The 22,533-nt window shown below is 42.5% G+C and overlaps 1 protein-coding gene across 2 annotated transcripts; it reads left to right on the top strand.

Annotated features, from left to right (window-relative positions):
* Positions 1–7,908: 7,908 nt before the first annotated feature.
* Positions 7,909–22,078, top strand: GPR12 (G protein-coupled receptor 12). 2 transcript variants are annotated; one of them, XM_075419746.1, is made up of 2 exons: positions 7,909–7,983; positions 8,590–22,078. In XM_075419746.1, exon 2 carries the CDS (start codon positions 8,605–8,607, stop codon positions 9,607–9,609), a length of 1,005 nt encoding a protein of 334 aa, XP_075275861.1. In that variant the 5' UTR covers positions 7,909–7,983; positions 8,590–8,604; the 3' UTR covers positions 9,610–22,078. The 2 variants fall into 2 exon arrangements, with proteins under 2 accessions (XP_075275861.1, XP_075275871.1); XM_075419756.1 differs by having other exon boundaries at positions 7,917–7,983; positions 8,593–22,078.
* The last annotated feature ends 455 nt before the right edge of the window (positions 22,079–22,533 follow it).

Here is a 22,533-nt window from a genome sequence, read left to right as displayed (position 1 = left end):
AAGGTGCTGCCTAGACACGTAGTAAAAGCGGTCAGAGGAGCAGGAGGATTCTGAAGAGGCTATTTCAGTAGACGTCACATTTATTCTGTGAAAAATATAGAAAATGCTCATTAAATACCTCTGGTTTCTAGAAAATAAGAACACTTTTGGAAGCATGAATACAACAAAGTGAAACATAACAAGTATATCCAGCTACTCACATGGCAGGTACGGGAAGACAAAAGCATTTACAGCACAAACATCAAATAAAACTCAGAAATCTTTGAGATTCATAGCATTTAGGAGCAAAATGTATCTTTGGATCAACAAGTTTGACGTCTGTAAGACTTTATATAACAATTCTTGTATTTGAATAAATCAGTCAACAGCATTAACAAGTCATTTGAAACGAGATAATGAGATGTTGCCACAGATATTTTATGGGAGGCATCTGCCAAGTGTCAAAGGGACCACAGGGGACTATATGTATGCATGTATATATGCATGTATGTATGTAATCAATGGGTAGCAGAGATTGGCTCCAGAAGCTCATCAGAGGTGACGAACACTTCTCAATAGTAAATTAAATGTTTTCTGAAGGGTTTTAGAATAGAAAATTAGCCTCTCGTATTGAAAGGCAAGAGTCAGTGGAGGGTTGTTAACAAAGGATTGAACTGGTCAAAGCACAGCTCTAGGAAAGCGACCTCTGCACGCAGCATTCTGGACGGACACCAGCTGGAGAAGGCTGCATTTGTTGAGCTTGGTTAGAATCATGCTTCAGTGAAGAGAGACTAGGGAAGAGCTATCACCATGCAGGTGGTCAAGAAAGGCAATATTGTACTCTAAAGGGCAGAGACTGAGCCTGAATGCAAGGAGACAAACAGGTCCGAGCTGGAGAATAACCTCTGAAAAACAGGTAGGCTGGTGACCAGTGACCAAGACAGGAAGTAACTGGGAAACTCAAGTAAGGAGGGTGGACTAGCAGTGGCAATCTACAGCAGTTTTGTATCATTACTAAATGTGCTCCCTTTTAATAAAGTGAATGGAAAAGCTTCTGCTCCGGAATTCTTTCCTTCATTCATGCATCCCTGACAAATATGTACAGACATATATACATATATTTCCTTCTTTTCAAGATGACTGGGTGAAATAAAGCACAAATTTTAACTTGTCTTTGTTGCAATGTCTTGACAGAAAACTGCTACTGCTGCTCTATAAACATGGTCATATATAGCACCCATGTCTGGTATGGCAGTAAAATTATTAATATTTAAGATTTGAGAGGTCTGGCTAAGAAGTCTGTCCTAACTAAAAGAACACTCCTTTCAAGTAAAAGCTAACAGTGATTGTTTCCAACTCCCCACTTCCTCACATTATTAACTATGATCATAGTTAATAAAGCTTCTGTCTGACCTGTCCTAAATTGTACTTGCGTCATTATGCACTCAGAGTCCCCAGATGTCCGACACTGATATTAACAAATAAGCAATTCAGAAAGGTGCTGTCATTCAGAGTGTAACTGCAAACTTTTTCTTTCCTGTGGATTTGTCCCAGAAAAAAAATCTAACTTTCATTTGATTGCGTTGATTGAAGTGGAGCATCACTTTTATACATGTGATAATTCTGCGAAGGACATGCTGGATCCATGAAGAATTTCTGAGATATTTTCCTCTGACACAAAAGAGGAAGTCAGACTCTTCCATTCAACCCGTTCTGCCACCAATCAAGTTAAAGCCCTTTCACTGAACGTCATGTGTAGTATAAAAATAGCGTTATCAGACAATAAAGCTAATGTTTCTGCATGAGGAGTGCTGTTGGACAGCCCCTCCAACAAACCTCCTCACACAGCTAACATTTCCCAGGTCATGCACTGCAATACATTTCACTTGGATAATTTTTTAAATCATATTTGTGAGTTTACAAAGAGTTTCAAGGGTACCATGCTCAGATCATAAATGTGCATAACTCCCGTTTCTTTCTTTTGCAGCCTGATCATCACAGGGGTTTGTTAAGACATTGCGACAGCATTGCCTACAACAGTTCCCCGTTCCTACATTCAAATGTGGTAACATATCTTTAAGCACTGTTAACACAATTTCCACCAAGGTGCAAGCATGAACATTTAAATCATCATTGATATGTCGCAGCAATATAGTCACTTGCCCTTCTGCCAGAGAAGTTGGTCGTCTCATCTATTACAACTGCACACAGTTTTCAGAAATGTTCTCAGACATACTCCTCATGCTTTTAAGAGCCACGATGCCCATTATCTCATTCAAAATAACTAGAATTATCACCATGCCTCGAATCATTTTCAGCTGTAGGATATTACTTTGCCAGCAAACACAGCAACTAAATATAGCCGCGAGGCAGCATCTCCACTTAAGCATGGTCAACATAACAGTTTGTAGTACAAACTTTTCCCAGAACAACATACACCTTTTAGTATTTTTATTACGCTTGTCTTGTTTTCTGTTCTAAGAACCCTAAGCAGTGAGCGTACAGCTGATGTCCTCTGTGGTCTTTGAAGAACTTCAAGTACTTTGTGGTGACCTAAAGAAGCTCAGTGCCTCTCACATTCATCTCATGCTTTATTCCCAATTAGTAAATGAAGACTGTCATGAAAGCATTTTTTGTAGATGTAATAAAAAAATAGCCAAAACCTGCACAAAATTAGGAACAAAGTGCACTGTCCTCAGTTCGAGAATAATCCAGCCATGATAAACCATCCATAAAAAGAAGACAAAAAGGTTATTTAAAGTACATATGCAGAAGTAGTAAAAGAAAATCAGTATGTTGTGTTAAAGGAAGCAGGGAAGAGACACAGTAGCTTCCAAAAAAGGCATGAGATGTATATGCAGGGAAACATCTCCTCAAGACAGACAATTCTGAAGACCCTAAATACTGAGCCATTTATCGGACAGGAAAGAAAGGAGCCCACTGGCAGAGGACAACTCCTCAGAGCAGCCTTGGCTACTGAGAGTATTTGGCACCCAAGGTAAAAGGGGTTGTTTTCAAACATCTAAGACCATCAGAGTATCATGTTCTTCTATCTGAAGAGAACAAACTGTGAGTTCTAAGAAAATTTTCCTTGCTGTAATAACCTACAAAAAGGAAACAATTCAATTGCCGCTACTTTTGTGTAAGATTTTTATTCTGGTTTGTGCCCATGTAGAACTTGTATTTGATAAGGGCAAAAAGGTATTAAGAGGAAACTGAACCATTACTTGCCCTGGATGTGTTCTTGCAGTGCTTAATCATCTTGCTATTAAATGTTTGTGCTTATTTTCAAACATGAACTTCCCTAACTTCAGCTTCCAGACATTATACCCTTTTCTGTTAGATTCAAGAGCCATGCAAAACCCTGGTGAAAATATGCTGCAGTCCAGTCATCTTGTGATCTTCTTTTTGTCCAACTGAACAGAGTAACTTCCATAAATTCTTCGCTATGAGACATTTTCTCAGGTCTTCAATGTAATTTCTGTGACTCTTTCCTGCATTCTCTTGTTTCTCAGTACATTTTTAAAACATGCTGGCCTAAACTGTACCCAGCTTTCAAATATTGATCACATCAGTACCCTGTCCAGAAGTAATACTACCTCTCTGTTTCTGTTCACTGTTCATCTTACATCACAGCAGCCCTCTGTTACAGCTCTGGACATGGAACTCTGATACAACCCACTACATTCTGGGCAGAGTTAATGCTTTCCAGTACTCAGTTCCTTGCGATGTAGGTATGACTACATCATCTCTTCTTAGAAATACAGTCATGCATTTAGCTGCCTGTATTAAAAAAACAAGTTGTCTGAACAAGCTGTATGACCGAAAGCCTCCCTTCTCAGTGCCCTGCCTTCTTCTTCATTTACCAGTACATCCATCTTTGTAACATGCCCATTCTTTGCCAGTGGTCCTGTGGGTTATTGAATAACTGCAAGCCTGGCAAAGGCTCTGTTGGAAGCTAGTGTTTCCAGAGGTTGTAGCAAACCAGGTATTAATCCCCTTCACATGTATTTTAATGAAAATTGGCACTTGTGTTATAATGACACATGAGAAGACAAGTGCCTTTCAAAAATCTGTTTGATCTGTGGAGGAACAAACTTTATCTTCCTATTGTAGTAACATCATGTCTGTGTGATAAGACTTATTTTCCATTAAATTGATATAGAATAGCAAGTATTCTTTTATTCTCCATTTTCTTTCTTTCCTTCAGAAATGGACAAAGGGCTGATTTGTGATAAGCGAAGAAAGCTGGAGCATTCTCTGTATAACCGTTACTTCAGTTATGCTCCTTACTGTTCTCAGCTTACCTAGTAATTCAGAAAAAATGAATGAAGACTTCAACACTTGGTTCACCAATGGGAGCTAAAAAAGAAAGTGAAAAAAAAAAAAAAAGGTAAAATGGGCTGTGCGGTGCCCAGGGCGAGGGTATTTCACTTTAAAGACTCTGAAAGGTCAGTAATAACTGCACAATTTTGTGCATGGGCAGAGTTTGGCTCATTATATGGTCTGAGTGTCTAAATAACACTCATGTAACATTGAAGATTAAATCAATGTGAAGCTACATCCCTGTCAAAATAAAAAAAATTATGGCAAAGAGGAAGGAATTAAAAAGAAGTGACAAACACATTTACAGAACCTCAAGTCTCTTCTCACTTCGCAGAAGAGAATCCTTGAAGTAAAGGCAGGTCCAAGCTAGGCAAAGAGCATTCATAGAGAAGATGGATGCACATCTGACAGTAAAACTTCCCCATATTTTTATTGCTGTAAAATAGTTAATGCTCAGAGATAGAGAAATTATAGAGAAAAGCTCAGGAACAAGGTAACAGGGCTGTAAGTTCTTTAATACTGTGTATAACTGTCTCAGTGTGACAGAAAAAAATATTCTAATAACTTTTTAGACATTTGCATATCGAATTCTACCTATATGTTACTTTGCTGCTTTACCAGATATTTGTTTTTCAACAGGTTTTATGCTTAATAAGTTCATCTTTCAAAGTTTAAAATGTTTTTCTGAAATTTAAAATTCATATTTAATACCACTGTGGATATTTAAAGAAGATTTTAAATCTATTAAAATAAAAATCTAACAAAAGCCATTTCTAAACGCACACAGGCTGCTGTCATGTATTTGGGTTCTTCACATTTCCTTTATACAGCTAACCATTACTATCTGGAAGAGGTGTTAGAAGAATATGAACTTTTTAAATTTTTATTTAATTTATTACGAGACTCCATATAGGGAAAAATCCAAAGGAAAAATAACTCCAGGTAAGAGGAGTGTACTGAGGACTGTCACTTGACATGGTGCTCCTTCAGGGTGGTTTTGGTTATATGGATTAAAGCCTAGGAGCCTATAAAAAGGGATTAAGAAGAGAGGGTGCTTAGGAAGGAAAGAGAGAGAGGGACGGGACCATACTGGATTTTCTGAAGGAAGGCCTGCTAGCTGGTAAGGCCCCAGGTGAAGTATACGTCAATGTGTTACTTAAGGATCATTTTTTCCTCTTTGAATTGGGCTGTTTGGTTTCTGCGGACAGCTCTATTCTTACTCTCTGGGTAAATCAGGATGCATCCCAAAGTCTGATGCTCCTGCTGTTCAGACCAGGAAGTCACTGGACCAGGCAATGTTTTTCATCTCTCGGCAGTATGAACAGGCTTCCCATCCATGGCACACAGGGCCCTGGAAACAGGGTTGCCCCTCAGGACACGGCTGGGGCATGGACACGGAGGAGCAGTTCTCCTGTATTGCCAGTCACACCTGAAGAAGTGCACGTGCCTGAACTCCTTCAGACCTCCCAGACACAGCAGGCCACAAAACTGCCTGAAGAGTGAGTAATTTCCTAACTACGCCCTGAGATAAGGTAACAGCACTAGACTTCACACCTGATGCCTCAGGATATGCCAATATTATGCGAAGTCATACCGTGTTACCTGAGATAGGCCAGAGTATCTTTGTACATCACCATGGCAGTCACAGCGTCAGACAAGGATCCCAGCTTGGGTCCAATGCCAGCACAGCCCGACCTCTGCTTCCTGTGCCAGCACCAGGCTGTTCTGTGCTAGCTTGAGGGTCAGCAGACATCATCTGTACCAGCATGCTCACAAGAGAGACAGAAATCAGCAGCAACAGTGGTACAAGAGCTATTTAACTATAACCCATCACTATTTTTTGCATCTGTTAATCTTCACAGTGCCTAAAAAGAGATTTTCCTCTAGATCACAACTGTTCTGTAGTGCTACAGGGTGAAATCCATGCCAATGCCATCTGCCCTAATGACCAAGACAGTACACCATCTCACTAACTGTGACAAACTGGCAACAGAAGATACAAACATTAGCTTATTTATGTGTTGTAATTGGAATGGAAATCATTCACCAATTAACTAAGTGAATAAACACAGCTCTCCAAAGTCCTAAATTAAAAAATTTAATTGAAATCCTGGTCTTCCCTATTTGTAAAACCAATGTTAAAACATGACGAAGAAAAGCTTTCACATTTTTTAACACAACCGTTCTAAATGTAAGAGTGACAGATGCTGAAACATAGCAAAGTCCAGATCACAGGAATGTATTTGTTATGCTGTCACAGAAGAAACCAGTGGATAAATCAGGAAGACAGCGATCAGCAGCAAGGTGATATCCATTTTTAACCCTTGTTATAAAGGAGGGTCACCAGAAATATGAATGGACTATCTCGAAGCATCCAGCAAAGTTTCACAAGGCTTAGTACAGTGACTGAGGTAGGCCTGAAAGAAGAATGGCACCACGCGTGCTTGCTGAGCACATTACTCAACAAGGGAGAAGGAAATCTTCGCTCCAGCTTCCAGTTGTCCCCCAGGGCCAGATTTTCCAAAGTGCTTTATGTATATAGTGGTGTAAATGAGGACAAAGCATGTTTTCTTAAAATTGCCCAGGGTCTTCTAAAGACTAACTCACCCCACTATTTTGGCATGCCCTGGAGGACACACTTTTCGCCACTGACAAATAGGGAACCTCGGGACACTATCTTCTGCACACAGACACCCACATCTGGTGTCTAAAGCTGTTTGGTGTGGTTCCTCTGACCCAGTGGCTTCTACGCAAGCTCAGTTTCTAACTCATTAAAAGACCCACTGGCCTGCATGCACTATCCCATACGTAACACCTCTGCAAACCTGGCCACATGTCCCTGATGTCACCCTCTGCAGACAGTAGGCGTTCCTATGGCCAGGCTTCCCCAGCAGGCTCTCTGCACACTGTCGGGTGCTGCCTGCTCTAGACCCGATACCGTGCATTGCTCCTTCAGATCTTTTACACTGTATTTTCCTTAGTAGGCTCTGCTGCAAATGACAGGCCAGCTGACCGCTGTACGACCAGCTGGGCACAGCATCACGTTATTCGAGGGCTTTTACCCTGCGACGACTTCCGAGACCTCCTCCTCACCAAGGTGCACAGCTGCTGTCAACACCCAGCAACAGCTGCCACAAACCAGCGTCAGGAGCGCAAGGCTGAACTGAGCGCTCTCATTTACGCTTTCACCACCAGCACCGCGCTTTGCCTGGACCCTGCCCAAGCCTCCCTCTCCCCCTCCAGCCCCTCAGACCCGCGGGCGGTCCCCAAGCCTCCCTCTCCCCCTCCAGCCCCTCAGACCCGCGGGCGGCCCGTCCCCTCCTGCGCCCGCCCCGCGCAAAGCCTCCTCCCCGGGGCGAGGGCAACGACGGCCTCGGGGCGCCCGCGGCGCTACCTCAGGGGCGCTCGCGCGGCGGGAGGCACCTGCGCAGGCGCGCGCGCGCGAGGCGGGCGCCCGCCTCCCTCCCGCCACACACACGCGCGCGCGCGAGCACACACACACGCCCTGCGCGCGCGCGCGGGGGGCGCGCACCTGCGCTGCGCCCTCGGCCCCGCGCCGTGAGGGCGGCAGGTCCCGCTGCCGCCTTGAGGGGACCACGGCGAGCGCCCGGTTCCTCCTCTTCCTCCTCCTCCTCCTCCTCCCTCCTTCCTCCCTCCGACCCGCCGGGGAGAGCGCAGGTGACCGCCGCCGGGGGTGCGCGGGGTGTGTGCTGGGGGGGTGTCCGCGTGTGTGGCGTCCGCGTCGAGTTTATGAGTTCTCAGAGGGTATCGCTCCCCCCCTCCCCCCCCCCCCCGGGCGGGGTTTCCTCACAGGGGGTCGGTGAAGGATATGCGCCCCCCCCCCCCCCCCGTGACCAAAAATAATCCCGCTTTGCTATCGTGGCTGCTGAATAACGGGCTTTACACCGCCCCACGGCCGGCCCCCGCCCCACATGGCAGCGCTTCGGGGGGCTGGGGGTGGGGGGTCGGTGTTTGAGGGGCTCCCTCCCGTGCCTGTGCCTCCCTCCCTATGCAGGTGAAGGGCATTACCGTTAGGATCGCGCTGCCTCCCTGTGTCGGTCCCTTGGCAGGTAATCTCGGGCAGTTCTACGTATTTTTTCCCTTCTGTTTGGTTTTTTTTTTGTTGTTGTTTTGTTTTTTGTTTTTTTTTTTAATTGTCATATTTATGTAACAAGTGCCTGCCTGCACATCAGACTGGTGTTGCCGTTTAGGGCGTTGCATGCTCTGGGGGTGCTGTGTCCAGTGCTGTGTCTGAACATTAAAAAAAATGTCTTTCCGTTGAAGAAGACAGGGGTTAAAATGAATGAAGATCTGAAGGTTAATTTGAGCTGGCTGCCTCAGGATCATGTAGAAGCCAGCTCTACCGAGAATGCCTCAGCCACAGGCTCCTCCCTGGTTCCTGTCGTAGACCCAGAGCCAGAGCTTTTGGTAAACCCCTGGGACATTGTCTTGTGTACTTCAGGAACCCTCATCTCCTGTGAAAATGCCATTGTGGTTCTTATCATTTTCCATAATCCCAGTCTTCGCGCCCCCATGTTCCTCCTGATAGGCAGCCTGGCGCTGGCAGATCTCTTAGCAGGCATTGGATTGATCATCAATTTCGTTTTTGCATACCTTCTGCAATCAGAAGCTACGAAACTGGTTACGATTGGACTGATTGTTGCCTCTTTCTCAGCATCTGTTGGCAGCTTGCTGGCTATTACTGTTGATCGTTACCTCTCCCTGTATTACGCTTTGACTTACAATTCAGAGAGGACTGTCACTTTTACCTATGTCATGCTTATATTGCTCTGGGGAGCATCTATCTGTATTGGACTGCTGCCTGTAATGGGCTGGAACTGCCTCAGAGATGAATCCACCTGCAGTGTTATCAGACCGCTCACTAAAAATAATGCAGCTGTCCTTTCGGTCTCTTTCTTGCTTATGTTTGCCCTCATGCTGCAGCTCTACATTCAAATCTGTAAAATCGTGATGCGCCATGCCCATCAGATTGCCTTGCAACACCATTTCCTGGCCACTTCCCACTATGTGACCACCCGAAAAGGAGTGTCTACTTTGGCCATTATTTTGGGGACTTTTGCTGCTTGCTGGATGCCTTTTACACTCTATTCTTTAATAGCAGATTACACCTATCCTTCTATATACACCTATGCCACCCTCCTGCCAGCTACCTACAATTCCATCATCAATCCTGTAATATATGCTTTTAGAAACCAGGAGATACAGAAAGCACTTTGGCTCATCTGTTGTGGCTGTATTCCTTCTAACCTGTCGCAGAGAGCAAGATCACCCAGTGATGTCTGACTGGCGGCTAGGAGGACACTCCTTAACATGTTACTATCCAGACATTCTTGTGATGCTGTCCTTGGTTTAGATGCATTCATTAGATGGTGTGTGATGGGTTCATATAAAAACCACAGGATGCACTGACCTCTCTGTAAACAGAAAACCCCAGTGACCAAAATGAATCGAGTGGCTTAAGGGAGATTTCCAGAATCAAAATTATCAGTGTTCTTACAGATTTATAATGTTGCTCAGGGTCTTTTTGTTACATTACCCAGACTTTGCCATGTTTGCCATGATTTTACATTAAGTTTGCTAATTAAAATTAGATTGAAGCAGCATACCTCCTTTGAAATTGTTTATGTGATTTAGTCATACTGCATGTTACAGTCTGTTGTCAGGATATATTTTTTTGCCCTCTTTAATGCTTTTTAAAGCAGAAAAAGAAGAAAACCCAAGTTCTGTTACCTCATTTGTATCTGAACATTCTTCAAAATAATGGCCAATTGTACTGATTTATATGGTATTTATTGTAATAATCTCAGTGCAACAAATTTGCGCGAAGTGAGGAAGTACTTGTATAGCTTTTTATTTTACATCTCAGCATGAATTAGCTTGATAATTGTTTTAAAGGGTTACCTGTTCTCTCCCGGGTTCTGGCTGGATGTTAAAACAGATGATGTGCTTTGCCTTCCTTTTGAAAAGTCAGCCATATGTTTTCACTTAGATACGGGACATCAGAGCTCATTATACTACTAATTTTAAAAGGAATTTGGGGGGAGGATCTTTGAAATTGATGAAACAATATGGCCTCTTACAGCTATGCATTTGTAATAGATGCAACATGAAGTTTCTCAGACAAGTTTATCTTTTCAGAAGTGTATAAGAAAATATATAATAAAATAGCCTACAAATTGCTTGCAAGATAGCATCTACATGGAATGGTTCCCCTTAAGTTTGTTATCAAGCCAGAACTATTACCATTTGTTTTCATTGTTCTGCTATATGATTTAAAATACTGAAGTTTATAAATGCTCAGAGCATATCTGGTTCATAATTGTATGCAGCCAGAACTGCAACGTGAAACAATGTTTTTCTCCTTTTCTGGCAGTTTCATCCACTGCAGATTGTGATTCTTTGCACTGTACGCATATCAGTTTGCTTCGTTATAGGGTGATAGTTCTGGTCTAAAAAGCAGAGCTTCCTCTCATGAATGGTTAAATTTCAAACTGCTTCTAACCTTTTACTGAAGTCACATTAGAATGCGCTAGAAATAAAACATCTAATTTGATGACTTGATTGTCAGAGAGAAAATCTTCCTGGCAGACATCTTTGTGAAGCTTAAGGGGTACCCTAGTGTCAGTGCACGGGAGTTAATAGTAGCACTTCCATTAGTGTTGATGGGAGCTCCATGTGTTAATGCCCTGGCATCAGCAGGAGGTTATATTCCCTGGAATGTCAGAGTCGGCATACTGTATTGTTGCTTCAGTATCTTCCACTACAGTTTAAAAAAACCCAACAAACTCAAGTGTAAAAATAGCAATATTTACAGTGAAGAAAATATACCTGTATAGTATAGATAGTAGAGACAACTGTGTTGCTGGTCTGGATTTTTCCAAATGGAATCTGTCCTTTTCACATGGACGTTCGGATGACTGTAGCTTTTTGTGGCAAAGTTTCTGTGGCGTTACGAATCATATGCTATACACAAAGCTGAGTCTCGAATGTGAATGAGTTAGCTGTAAACAAGGCTCTGTAGAGATTTTTATGAGCAATAATTAATTTTAGTTGCAATGCTGGGTTCAAATTCCGTTATTTACTTGGTTCAATCTTCATGATATTTGGCTCTTTGTGATCTGATGAGTTCACTAATTGCATGGCATGGTCCAGTAGAGCTGTGAACTTGCAGCTCCCTTGGCTTCACTGCGATTTACAGATGCACAGTTAGAATATGGGCCTTGCTCAGTGTAGGATATTGGTGTTCTTTATCTACTTCAGAATGCTAATGAAACCCATTTTGTTTATGCATTTTGTTATGAATTTTTGTATAAGAAATAATCACTTCATAAATATCCATGCTATGTATGCGTGCAGTTTTGCAAGTATGCAAAGTGTTGGGAATAAATGGCAGTAAAAGTCATGGGGTAAGTAATGCGTAGAGACTGAATAATGTAGAATGGCACTTTTAAAAGCCAAAAAAAAAGTTAAGTCATGCAAAGTCACCCCCCATTTTTCACCCATTTGTTCTTCTGTATCAAATTGCTAAAAAGTGTGATGAAGATGAGCAGCTACAACTGTGACCAGTATTCAGTCCTGAAGGCAACTGTTTTTGTGCTTATGCAGGCCTGTTCTCATCCTCTTGGATAACCTCACAGGCACTAGTGTTTTTCTCTCCACTACACCTGGGTGGTAGCAAAGCCAGAAAAAACAGCACAGAGGAAGACAATGTTGTCCTCTCTTCTCATGCTGGTTCACCTAGTGTCCTCGTCATCTTCCTCACCCCACAGGCTGCTCAAATCCGCAGAGGCTCTCTGGGGTGCCAGGGGAGCCAACCTTTTCGTTGTGCCAGAGCAGAGAGATTTGTAATTGGAAGCTCCTCTCCTGAGGAGCAGTGCGAGTCAAACGGAGGAAAAAAGGATTAATTATAGAAGTCCCACAAAGCTAGCTCATACGGATGTGACTTGCCCTTCTTTGACGAGTAGCGCGTGGTTGCCTTTCCTCACAAACAGATAAGAAACATTATTATGCCTCCCAAGCTACTGCTGTGACCTCCAGTGAGGATGCTGTCTCTTCCAGAAATCGGTTCTTAAATTGAGACTGTGCAGCATAGGCCAGAAAATCCTTCTGGAAGTCAATGACCGTAGGTTTTCCCACAGCTGTCAGCCCAAACTTTAACACAGTTTGCGGTACTGGACAGATGCAGTGTAACACACCTGTGAGTGAACTCATGGGGGTGGGAGCAGAGCTGTGGATGCAAAGCTGCCTACTTCACTTGCACAGAAAAAATGCTTGACAGACAGTCACTTTTCAGACCCTGCAGAATTAAGCAATTCTCTGCTGTCACCTCAGAGTTACAGTGTAGTCCCTGCTTCATTATGGTGAAGTGCCAGTATCCATCGAAGATCCCCTGAAACTGGCAGAAATCCAGCCAGCTTGCAGGATGCTGTTATTTCATTGTCCCATCAAACCACACCGCTGTGTAAGACCGGGAGTGTTAGATTCACAAGGCTATGTACAGTGAGGTATCTTTCGTATCTCCATCATAGTGACAAAACACTTTTTTTTTGTAATGCATAATTTAGTTTAAAGAATTGAAGTTCATTTTTATTTATTAACACGCTTGACCCAAAGTTAATAACAGGTTGCATCTTGATGGGCAAAATTTACTGTAGTCAGCTTTTTCATGTATTCATCCTCAAAGTTTGGGAGAGGATTTTTTGAATTGGTTTTGAGGTTTTTTTCAACAATTTCTCCTGACAGGAAGATTTCAGCAATAAGGAGAAGTAAGTTTTTAACACAAAAGCAATAAAATCCTCCATGTGGTGGGTACTATAAACTTCTGAGTAAACTCAGAGCAATAGAGAGGAAGCAATATATTCTTTAGACAAAATATAGTAACTTGCATAAGGACTTTAAGTAACCAGAAGTCTTCCTATGTTAAGCAGTTGCTATCGGACTGATGTGAGACATTATTTCTGGTTGGTTTGTGTTACAATTATTGAGCTCCTGAATAGAATTACTCAGCAATAACCTTTTGCCTTAGTTCTTGGATCCTGAATTCATGCTAGTTATCGTAGAATGGTAGAATGGTTTGGGTTGGAAGGGACCTTAAAGATCATCTAGTTCCCACACCCCTGCCATGGGCCGGGACACCTTCCACCAGACCAGGTTGCTCAAAGACCCATTTAACCTGGCACTGAACGCTTTCAGGGAGGGGGCATCCACAGCTTCTCTGGGCAACCGGTGCCAGTGCCTCACCACCTCTGTAGTAAAGAGTTTCGTTCTTATATCTGACCAAAATCTACCCTCTTTTAGTTCAAAGCCGTTGGCCCTTGTCCTGTCACTACATGCCCTTGTAAAAAGTCCCTCTCCAGCTCTCTTGTAGGCCCCCTGAGGTACTGGAAGGCTGCAATAGTGTCTCCCTGGAGCCTGCTCTTCTCCAGGCTGAACAGCCCCAACTCCCTCAGCCTTTGCTCACAGGAGAGGTGCTCCAGCCCTCGCATCGTTTTTGTGGCCCTCCTCTGGACCTGCTCTAACAGGTTCATGTCTTTTCTGTGCTGAGGGCTCCAGATTTGGATGCAGGACTCCAGGTGGGGTCTGACCAGAGCGGAGTAGAGGGGCAGAATCACCTCGCTTGTCCTGCTGGTCACAGTTTGCGAGAGATAATTATGTACTGCAGTAGGGATTTCTGTTCTTTTCATTGTTTGGCATTTAGTGGTACGGCATTCTATGGATAAATTCATTGTGTTTAGGATTTCCGATTGTAACTTAATACTGAGAATACTCTTGACTAAACAAAAACTGAGAATACCTGCATTTGTCATGCCCATCAAGATGGATGTGATACATGGTGCTAGCCCTCTCTGAAGACAGCTTTGCTTTTGAAAGAACAAGGTTATGGTATCGTTGAAGAAACCCCCTACCAATACACAGGGTATTTGGAAGCAAGGCTAAAGGCCTGCTATCGCTGCTGTATAGAATCATAGAAAGTTTTGGGTCGGAAGGGACCCCTAGAGGTCATCTAGTCCAACCACCCCGCAGCGAGCAGGGACACCGCTAACTCGATCAGGTTACTCAGAGCCCTGTCCAACCTGGTCTTGAATGTTTCCAGGGATGGGGCCTCCACTACCTCTCTGGGCAACCCGTTCCGGTGTTTCACAACCCTCGTTGTAAAGAATTTCTTCCTTATATCCAGCCTAAACCTAACCTGTTTTAATTTAAAACCATTACCCCTCGTCCTGTCACTGTTGTCTCTGCTAAAAAGATTGTCCCCATCTTTCCTATAGGCTCCCTTTAAGTACTGAAAGGCTGCAATCAGGTCTCCCCGCAGCCTTCTCTTCTCCAAGCTGAATAAGCCCAACTCCCTCAGCCTGTCCTTATAGGAGAGGTGCTCCAGCCCTCGGATCATTTTTGTAGCCCTCCTTTGGACCCGCTCCAACAGTTCCATGTCCTTCTTGTGCTGAGGGCTCCCCGAGCTGAATGCAGTACTCCAGGTGAGGTCTCACCAGAACAGAGTAGAGGGACAGAATCACCTCTCTCGACCTGCTGGCCACGCTTCTCCTGATGCAGCCCAGGACATGGTTGGCCCTCTGGGCTGCCAACGCACATTGCTGGCTCACGTCCAGCCTTTCATATATCAGTACCCCCAAGTCCCTCTCAGCAGAGCTGCTCTCGATCCTTTCATCTCCCAGCCTGTATTGATACTGGGGATTACCCCGACCCAGGTGTAGGACCTTGCACTTAGCCTTGTTGAACGTCATGAGGTTCACACAGGCCCATCTCTCCAGCTTGTCCAGGTCCCTCTGGATGGCATCCCGTCCTTCTGGTGTCTCAACCGTACCGCTCAGCTTGGTGTCATCTGCAAACTTGCTGAGGGTACACTCGATGTCGCTGTCCATGTCATTGATAAATATATTGAACAGCACCGGTCCCAGTATGGACCCCTGAGGGACTCCACTCGTCACTGGTCTCCATCCGGACATTGAGCCGTTGACCACTACCCTTTGGCTGCGATCATCCAACCAATTCCTTATCCACCGAACGGTCCACCCATCAAATCCATGGCTCTCCAATTTAGAGAGAAGGATGTTGTGGGGGACCGTGTCAAAGGCTTCACAAAAATCCAGATAGATGATGTCCATCTTCCTACCGTGGACACTCAGTGACATAAGCAGCTGTGTCCATTCTTCACGTTCAGGGGCCAGCCTTGAGGCATCTTGGGGTCGCTAAGATGACTGCCTTCCATGGACAGCAGTAAAATTAGACCAGAAGCTATTCTGTCCCCAAAGGGTCATTTTTCTCTTGCCTCATTTTCTTAGGGATTGTTTAGCTTTTAAAAATAAGATACTTGTGGATTTATTTCTCAAAAGTGACGAGCAACCTGCAGTGTAACTGGAAGTTGGGATAAAATAGCATCACTGCAAATCAAGCCCCTGAAATATAACTACACACTCATTAAAAAAATGTGATTCTGTAATATTCATTCAGAACTGTATTTTCAAAACGTTGACCCGGACTTTTATGGAGAGAAGGTATGTATGGTCTGATTTTTGTATATACAATAAAGAAAGGAAGACCAATAAGAATTGGGCGGAATGGTCACTATTTAAAAAAACAGGTGATGTTCTGTCACTTTATCTGAGATACCGAGTGGTTCTTAGTCATTGAAACAGAAACCAACTCTGGCAAATTTCTAGAAAATACTCAATACCCACAAGTCATTGTAAAAGCTTTGTGCAAAAGTAGGAGGACTAGCATGGTTGCCAGTGCAGAATAATTTGATGTAACGGCTCTGTTGTGAGTGGAAATAATAACAGTATAACTGCACACCAGCTAGGACAGATCAAGTCCTAGATATATAGGAATAGCACCAGAAAAAGGTGAACAGCATTTCTCTAAATCGCACTGCTGCAAGAAGACAGTATCAGATACACTCTTACTGGATACAGATCCTACGTTGTAAGAATGTGGTAGTATTTTGAAGTGCTACTGGCCAGCTATTGAGGAAAAGGTATCATGGTCTTGTGCTTTTTGAGTGGGATCAAGAATGCAGCTAGAGCTAAGGAAGAATTAAGGATGATGTTAAATATCCACACATAGACTCATCGCATCTCTTTGGGAGAAGGTCTGAGAATCATTTTAAGTTTTTACTTCGCTGCCTTTTGGAGCAGCCAGTTCTAGAACAAGAGGTTACTCCAGTACGTACATTAAATGCAGTAAATAATCTGTCCTTCTTTACATATTTATCAAAAGGAACAAATAGCTGTTTGCAGTCAGAATTGTTGTTTGCAACTAGACAACGTCTTTTCAATAATAACACAGGAAGCCACTTTACAAAAACAGTTTGATAACTTCAGTGGTAAACTTAGAAAAACAAAATTTTCACATGCTTAGTGTATTGCACTCTTAGCATATTGCATGTTAGCAAGAAGCCCTGTAACTTGATTGTTATTAGGCAGGGGAGATAACAGTGTCTTACTATAACTGGGAAACAGAATTTTAATTAATATTTCCATTTCCTGATTTTTTTTTCTGATTTTTTTTGAATGCTATTATATAAATCTGTGGTTTATTCTCTCTTTGAGTGCCACATTTAGTTTGGCTCAGTTATAGTCCAGAGGTATGCAATGGAGAAAAAAATAAGATCTCTCATCTCTGCTTATAGAGAGGGGACTAAAAGGAAGGGATGTGATTTATGAATAAGCAATAGTACAGGAAGGATAAATTAGGCATGTGTATCTCCCCCATCTGTCCATAAAAGAATGATGGGACTCCCAGTAAACTTCAAAGGTCTCATATCTGGAGAGACTTTTTTGGTACAAAAGGAAATTATCTGTAAAACTGGGTGCTACTGGCTTCTTCAGGCCTAGTGATTCCTTTTGTAATTCCTTTTAATGGATCAGAAATCTGGATGAACTGCAAGGATGTCTGCTTTCGTATTAGGTGGATGAAAGACAAGAGGATGGAAGTCTTTTTGGCTTAGTGAATCAGCCAGTACTTGGTGCTAGAGCTTGGGTAGGAAGCATGCTTGAGTAGAAACATCCCCTGTGAGCAGGTTGTTTTGAACTGTCCATGTCGAACCTTACTGGACATACACAGAGCATGTGAGAGGCACCCTGGGGCTGTCACTGTTCGGGGTGTAGCACAGCAGGCCCGTGTCCTTGAGGCTGGCAGTATTGCTCTTCCTGTTGAATGGTGTCCAGAGACCAAAGAGGAGGACATATGATCAGAAGTGAGGTCCTCCTTCCTTGAAAACATGACCCTCATGTGTTTTATTCAGATTATTACTTGTCTTGTTAGCACAGTCTTACGTGGCTCCGTTTGAAATCTGGAGAGGTTCTTTGTGGAAAAATATTGAAAATATGAAAGTAGAACCAACAAGAGATTATTTTACAATAAGTCATTATGTATTTATGTTTCTTCTGAGGAGCTAACTTTGCAGTAACTGTTTCTTTGAAAACAATATGCCTTTGCATTAAAAAAATAAAAAAAAGTCCATGCTGCAGTTTATTCACAAAATTACTGTGATTTTGTAAGCCAGACAAGAAGAAGAAACAGTTGCATATTACTGTATTACTGTATTACGTAAACTACGAGAAAAGAAGGAAAAAACCCAAATCTGAATATAGGTTAGATGAAATCGTATTGCAATTAACTAGTGCATCATTGCTGTGATGCAAACTAATTCAGTGCCATTAAAAGGATGAGGGGCTGTTTTCCAGTGGAGCATCTTTGCAAATGGGTTGAGAGAGTAAAACTCATTCTAAAACAAAGGTCAGTTCAGCTTGCCATCCCAAACTCCTTGAGTTGTCTTTTAAGGAAATTGTCCTTACCTCCCCAAACCTTTTGGTTTGCACTCTACATGTGCCAAGTCAGTTTTTACAAAGTTGCTGGCATGCTGTATATTTAACTGGACAAGATAGTATTATGGGTTTGCCCCTCCCAGGTGAGGGGAAGACTTCTATGTCCCAGAACTAGTGCAGTGATTTATTAATCTGATAGCTCTGAGTAAACCAGACCTCTCTAAAAAGCATAGAGTACTTAGAGTCATTCACTGCACATTTAGGGACTTCATTAAATTACTACTGTATTCATCTGATGGCCATAGGATTATGGGGGGAGGGTGGTGGTCGTGGTGTTCCCTTTTTTTTTTACCTTCCCCCACCCCCCAGTTGTGAGATGTCTGGCACAGTCCTTTTTGTTTCAAAACAAACATTGCTTTATGGTTGGACTCAGTGATCTTAAAGCTCTTTTCCAACCTGATTCTATGAACCTGCCTCCCATAAGTACAGTGCTGCATTCTTAGGTAAAAGCCTATTTAGAAAGTTTTTAATAGTTTGTTATAACCCTTTCAAATATGTCAGCAGCACTTTCTCATTGAACAACTTTGGTGAGCATTTGCCTTACATTTATTCACCTGTAGGGGGGAAGCAAGTGAACTGCTGTTTTCTTTATGCTGGTGATACTCTTTTCTCCTCAAACCATTTGATCCCAACCATATGATCTACCATGATGTCTGAGCACAAGCCTAGTCCTGTTTTCACAAGGAAAACGCAAGCCAATACTAACTGCATATTCTGGATACTGTGTACTGTGTTCAGTTTTGGGCTCCTCACTACAAGAAGGACATTGAGGTGCTGGAGACTGCCCAGAGAAGGGCAACGAGGCTGGTGAGGGGTCTAGAGAACAAGTCTTAGGAGGAGCGGCTGAGGAAACTGGGGCTGTTTAATCTGGAGGGGGCTGAGGAGGGACCTTATCGCTCTCTACAGCTCCCTGAAAGGAGGTAGTAGTGAGGCAGGTGTTGGTCTCTTCTCCCAAGTAACTAGTGATAGGATGAGAGGAAATGGCCTCAAGCTGTGCCAGGAGAGGTTTAGATTGGATATTAGGAAAAATTTCTTCACTGAAAGAGTGGTCAGGCATTGGAACAGGCTGCCCAGGGAAGCAGTGGAGTCACCATCCCTGGAAGGGTTCGAAAAACGTGTAGATGTGGCACTTCAGGACATGGTTTAGCAGGCATGGTGGTGTTGGGTTGACGGCTGGACTTGTTGATCTTAGAGGGCTTTTCCAACCTTAATGATTCTATGATTCTATGAAGACTGCATCCTGCAAGGATGTACCTTAGAAAATGGAGGGGTCTTCCACTTTTAAGGAATAGATGGCAAAAACACAGATTTGTTTTTTAAAAAGTAGCAACTAATTCTTAAAAGGAACTACCTATGTCCAGGTTTAACTTAAAGCACTTAAGTACTAGTTATATTACGTGCTGAGTGGAGAAATTAACTTAATTAAGTATTTTGAGCTATCATACCTAAATAGCATAATTACATACTTTATATACATGACTATTTAATTTGCTTTCTGTATGTATGATATGCTAGATATCATGATCTGTACCTTCAGTATTGTGATGGTTCAAAGTGTAACCTCTTTGCTGAGGCAGTTTCATATGATTAAACATTGCCAAACTTGTATGGATGTTGTAAACACTGAAAGATTCAGTGCTAAGTAATTGATATTTCAACAGAGACAATCCAGAGGTTTTGGAAGGGAGGTGAATTGTCATGTGTTTAATTTGGACAAATCCCACTGCCGGCTTTGGGAATGTGTTATATGGCCACATATGGGACAGAATACAAGAAAGATTTTTTTTTTTATCATTAATGTGATCCTATATAGGAGCTATATTTCCCTGCACACACTGTTCCCTGTTCTCTCTCTCTGTCTTTCGCAGATGCTTTGGTAACAGGACTGCACAGATCATCAGCCTAGACAGCAATCCATACAGTCATATGACACAGGTGCACAGTTTGCGCTGGCTGATGCTAACCTGGGGAATATTACAGTATCTAAAACATCTTATGCGTTTATTTTTAAAGGGCACACAAAATACATGTATGCTTCAGGGACATTCCAGGAAAAGGCACTAGGACCTGTAAGATTTAGGGCCAAAGTATGGAGCTCTTTATGCATTGATTACTTATAGTCCCCACAGAATTTTCCTCTTACTTCAGTGTGTGCTAGGATGAAACCCATCAAAATAATCAGGAATTCAGCTTCCACTGCTTTCAGGGAAGAGATATTTCATAGTATGCAAATAAAAGCAGCGTGACCTGGCCCTTCGAAAACTGAGATACCTGCATCCTCAAAGGGATGTACTGTTGTGTCCCCATGGAGCTCGGGGACTTGTGCCCCATCCATGGGTTTGTGTTTTGCTGCTCTCTGGTTGCCCACGGACAATGTACACGCTCGATGCGTGAGCAACACTCAGTCCACCTTGTGGTGCCTCTGCCCCAGAGGGCTCACGAGAAAATAGCAGGGAGGTGAGGCTTTTCTAGTGTTGATCGCAGGGTCAAAGCATGCTGGGTTTGGAATGGAGCTCTGCTCTCAGCAGAGAGCTTTCTGAAGGCATGATAGGAAGTAGCCTTCTTCAGTCACATTCCAACCAAACTTCAGCTCCTTTCTTTTGTATTTCCCTTTCAATGTAAGCAGAGACTTCCCTTAGTCTAGGAGAAGGAGAGTAATTCATTGCTGGTAGTTAGCGTGCTCTAGCATGCAGCTTTTTACACGGCAGCTGTCCCAGAGCAGAGTGGCTGAATGTATGGTAGTCTGCTTCTGAACTCAGGCTGGTCCCACAGGTTAAAATGTATAGGAGGAAAATGCATTTTTCCAGAATGTGGAAACAGTAGGTGTGATTTGTGCCAAAAGTGCGGAATGGGTATTGCAGCTGAAGAGGCAGGTGAATTACCTAGATTACATATGCAGCAAAATACTCAGGCAAGCTCTAGGGTCACTTGCCTGTGTTCAAATACATTTTCCATTGAAGCTGATAGCAGTCCCATGTATGTATGGAGGAGAAGAAGATGGGCATTCTTATTTTTGTCGTTATTTCTAGAAAGAGCCACGTTAGACCTCTATCTGTTTTGTAGGTCTACATGTTTTTACTCTTTGGGGCTAAAATATACAAGCCTGTCATCCTTTGTTTGGTCTCAGCTTTACTGTCACAGCGAAAACCTATGAAAGTTGATTGTAAATGTGTTTACAAATAATAAGAAATTTCATAGGATAAAATGTTACAACTGTGCCTCTGAAATAAAGCTGTAAAACTCTGTATTTAACTTCAGGCTATGAAATTTGGAATACCCTGGGCTACTAGAACACCTCGTAATTTTCTAGGCTTACTAACTAGACCCCTACTATTTTTTATTGCCAAATGCAATTAAAAATAACCTGTGGTTTGCCATGCTTATCTCATGAAATTCTCAGATAGAGCTTTTCCTAGGAAACATCGTACAATTCGTGTAAACTCCTTATACTACTGACTGCAGTGTGGTTCCATGTGGAATTCTGAAAGCTTTAGCAAAAGCAGCTGCGCGGGGGTAGTTCTCATGCTACACACCTCACTAGGAGCCAAATGGCTTTAAACCAGTGATTTAAATTCTGCATGTTGTGCTTTTCGTATGAGAACCAATTACTGGTTTAGTACATAAAGGCCTGTGGTTATTTCTTATACTAATTTAGGTGGGTTTTTTTCACTTAACTGTGGTTGAAGTTTGAACCATGGCTTTCCAACATATGAAGTAATTTTAAAAGGAAGTGAAACATCCTTGCCTCAGTTTCCCTTAAGATTAAAGCTTTGGATTGCAACTACAGAGCTTCTTGTTGTATACAAGATAGTCATTTAATGCACTTTATTTGAAAAAAAGGCACAAACTATTTTGTTTATAAAATGTTACAATTGCACTATGCTGTAAGAATCGGTTACTAAATATAAACTGTACAGTTTTGTAGTCAACATTGTAAGTGTTTAGTCATAAATGATTGAAACAATTATGTTTCAGTTAAATGTTAATTTTATATGTGGTATATGTAACCATAAATAAATTTTCCTTTCTAAAAAAAGAGTGGTTGTCTGTTTCATTTAATTGAATTTCACAGGCTATTTCAATTAATAAAATAATATTCTTTCTAAAAATATAAAATTAAATATGTTCCAGTGCAAAGGGGGTGGCAGATGACAATAACTAAACTTGGGGCATTAAATTTAGATGCGCAAACTTCAGTTGATCTTGTGTAGATCCCCTGCATCCACTGACACTGCAGAAAGAAATACCAAGCACTACAGTTTTGTACAAAAAGCCTGAAAGAAGAGCTAACAGGAATTCTGGAATGTAGCATTGTAAGCGAAAGCCAGGGTGCCCTTCCAAGTCTGCCTGCCTTATTCACATT

This window comes from Opisthocomus hoazin, chromosome 1, assembly GCF_030867145.1.
Source record: "Opisthocomus hoazin isolate bOpiHoa1 chromosome 1, bOpiHoa1.hap1, whole genome shotgun sequence".
Lineage (NCBI taxonomy): Eukaryota > Metazoa > Chordata > Aves > Opisthocomiformes > Opisthocomidae > Opisthocomus > Opisthocomus hoazin.
The sequence above is the reverse complement of the archived record's forward strand: the minus strand, read 5'-3'. Positions and strand labels throughout refer to the sequence as shown.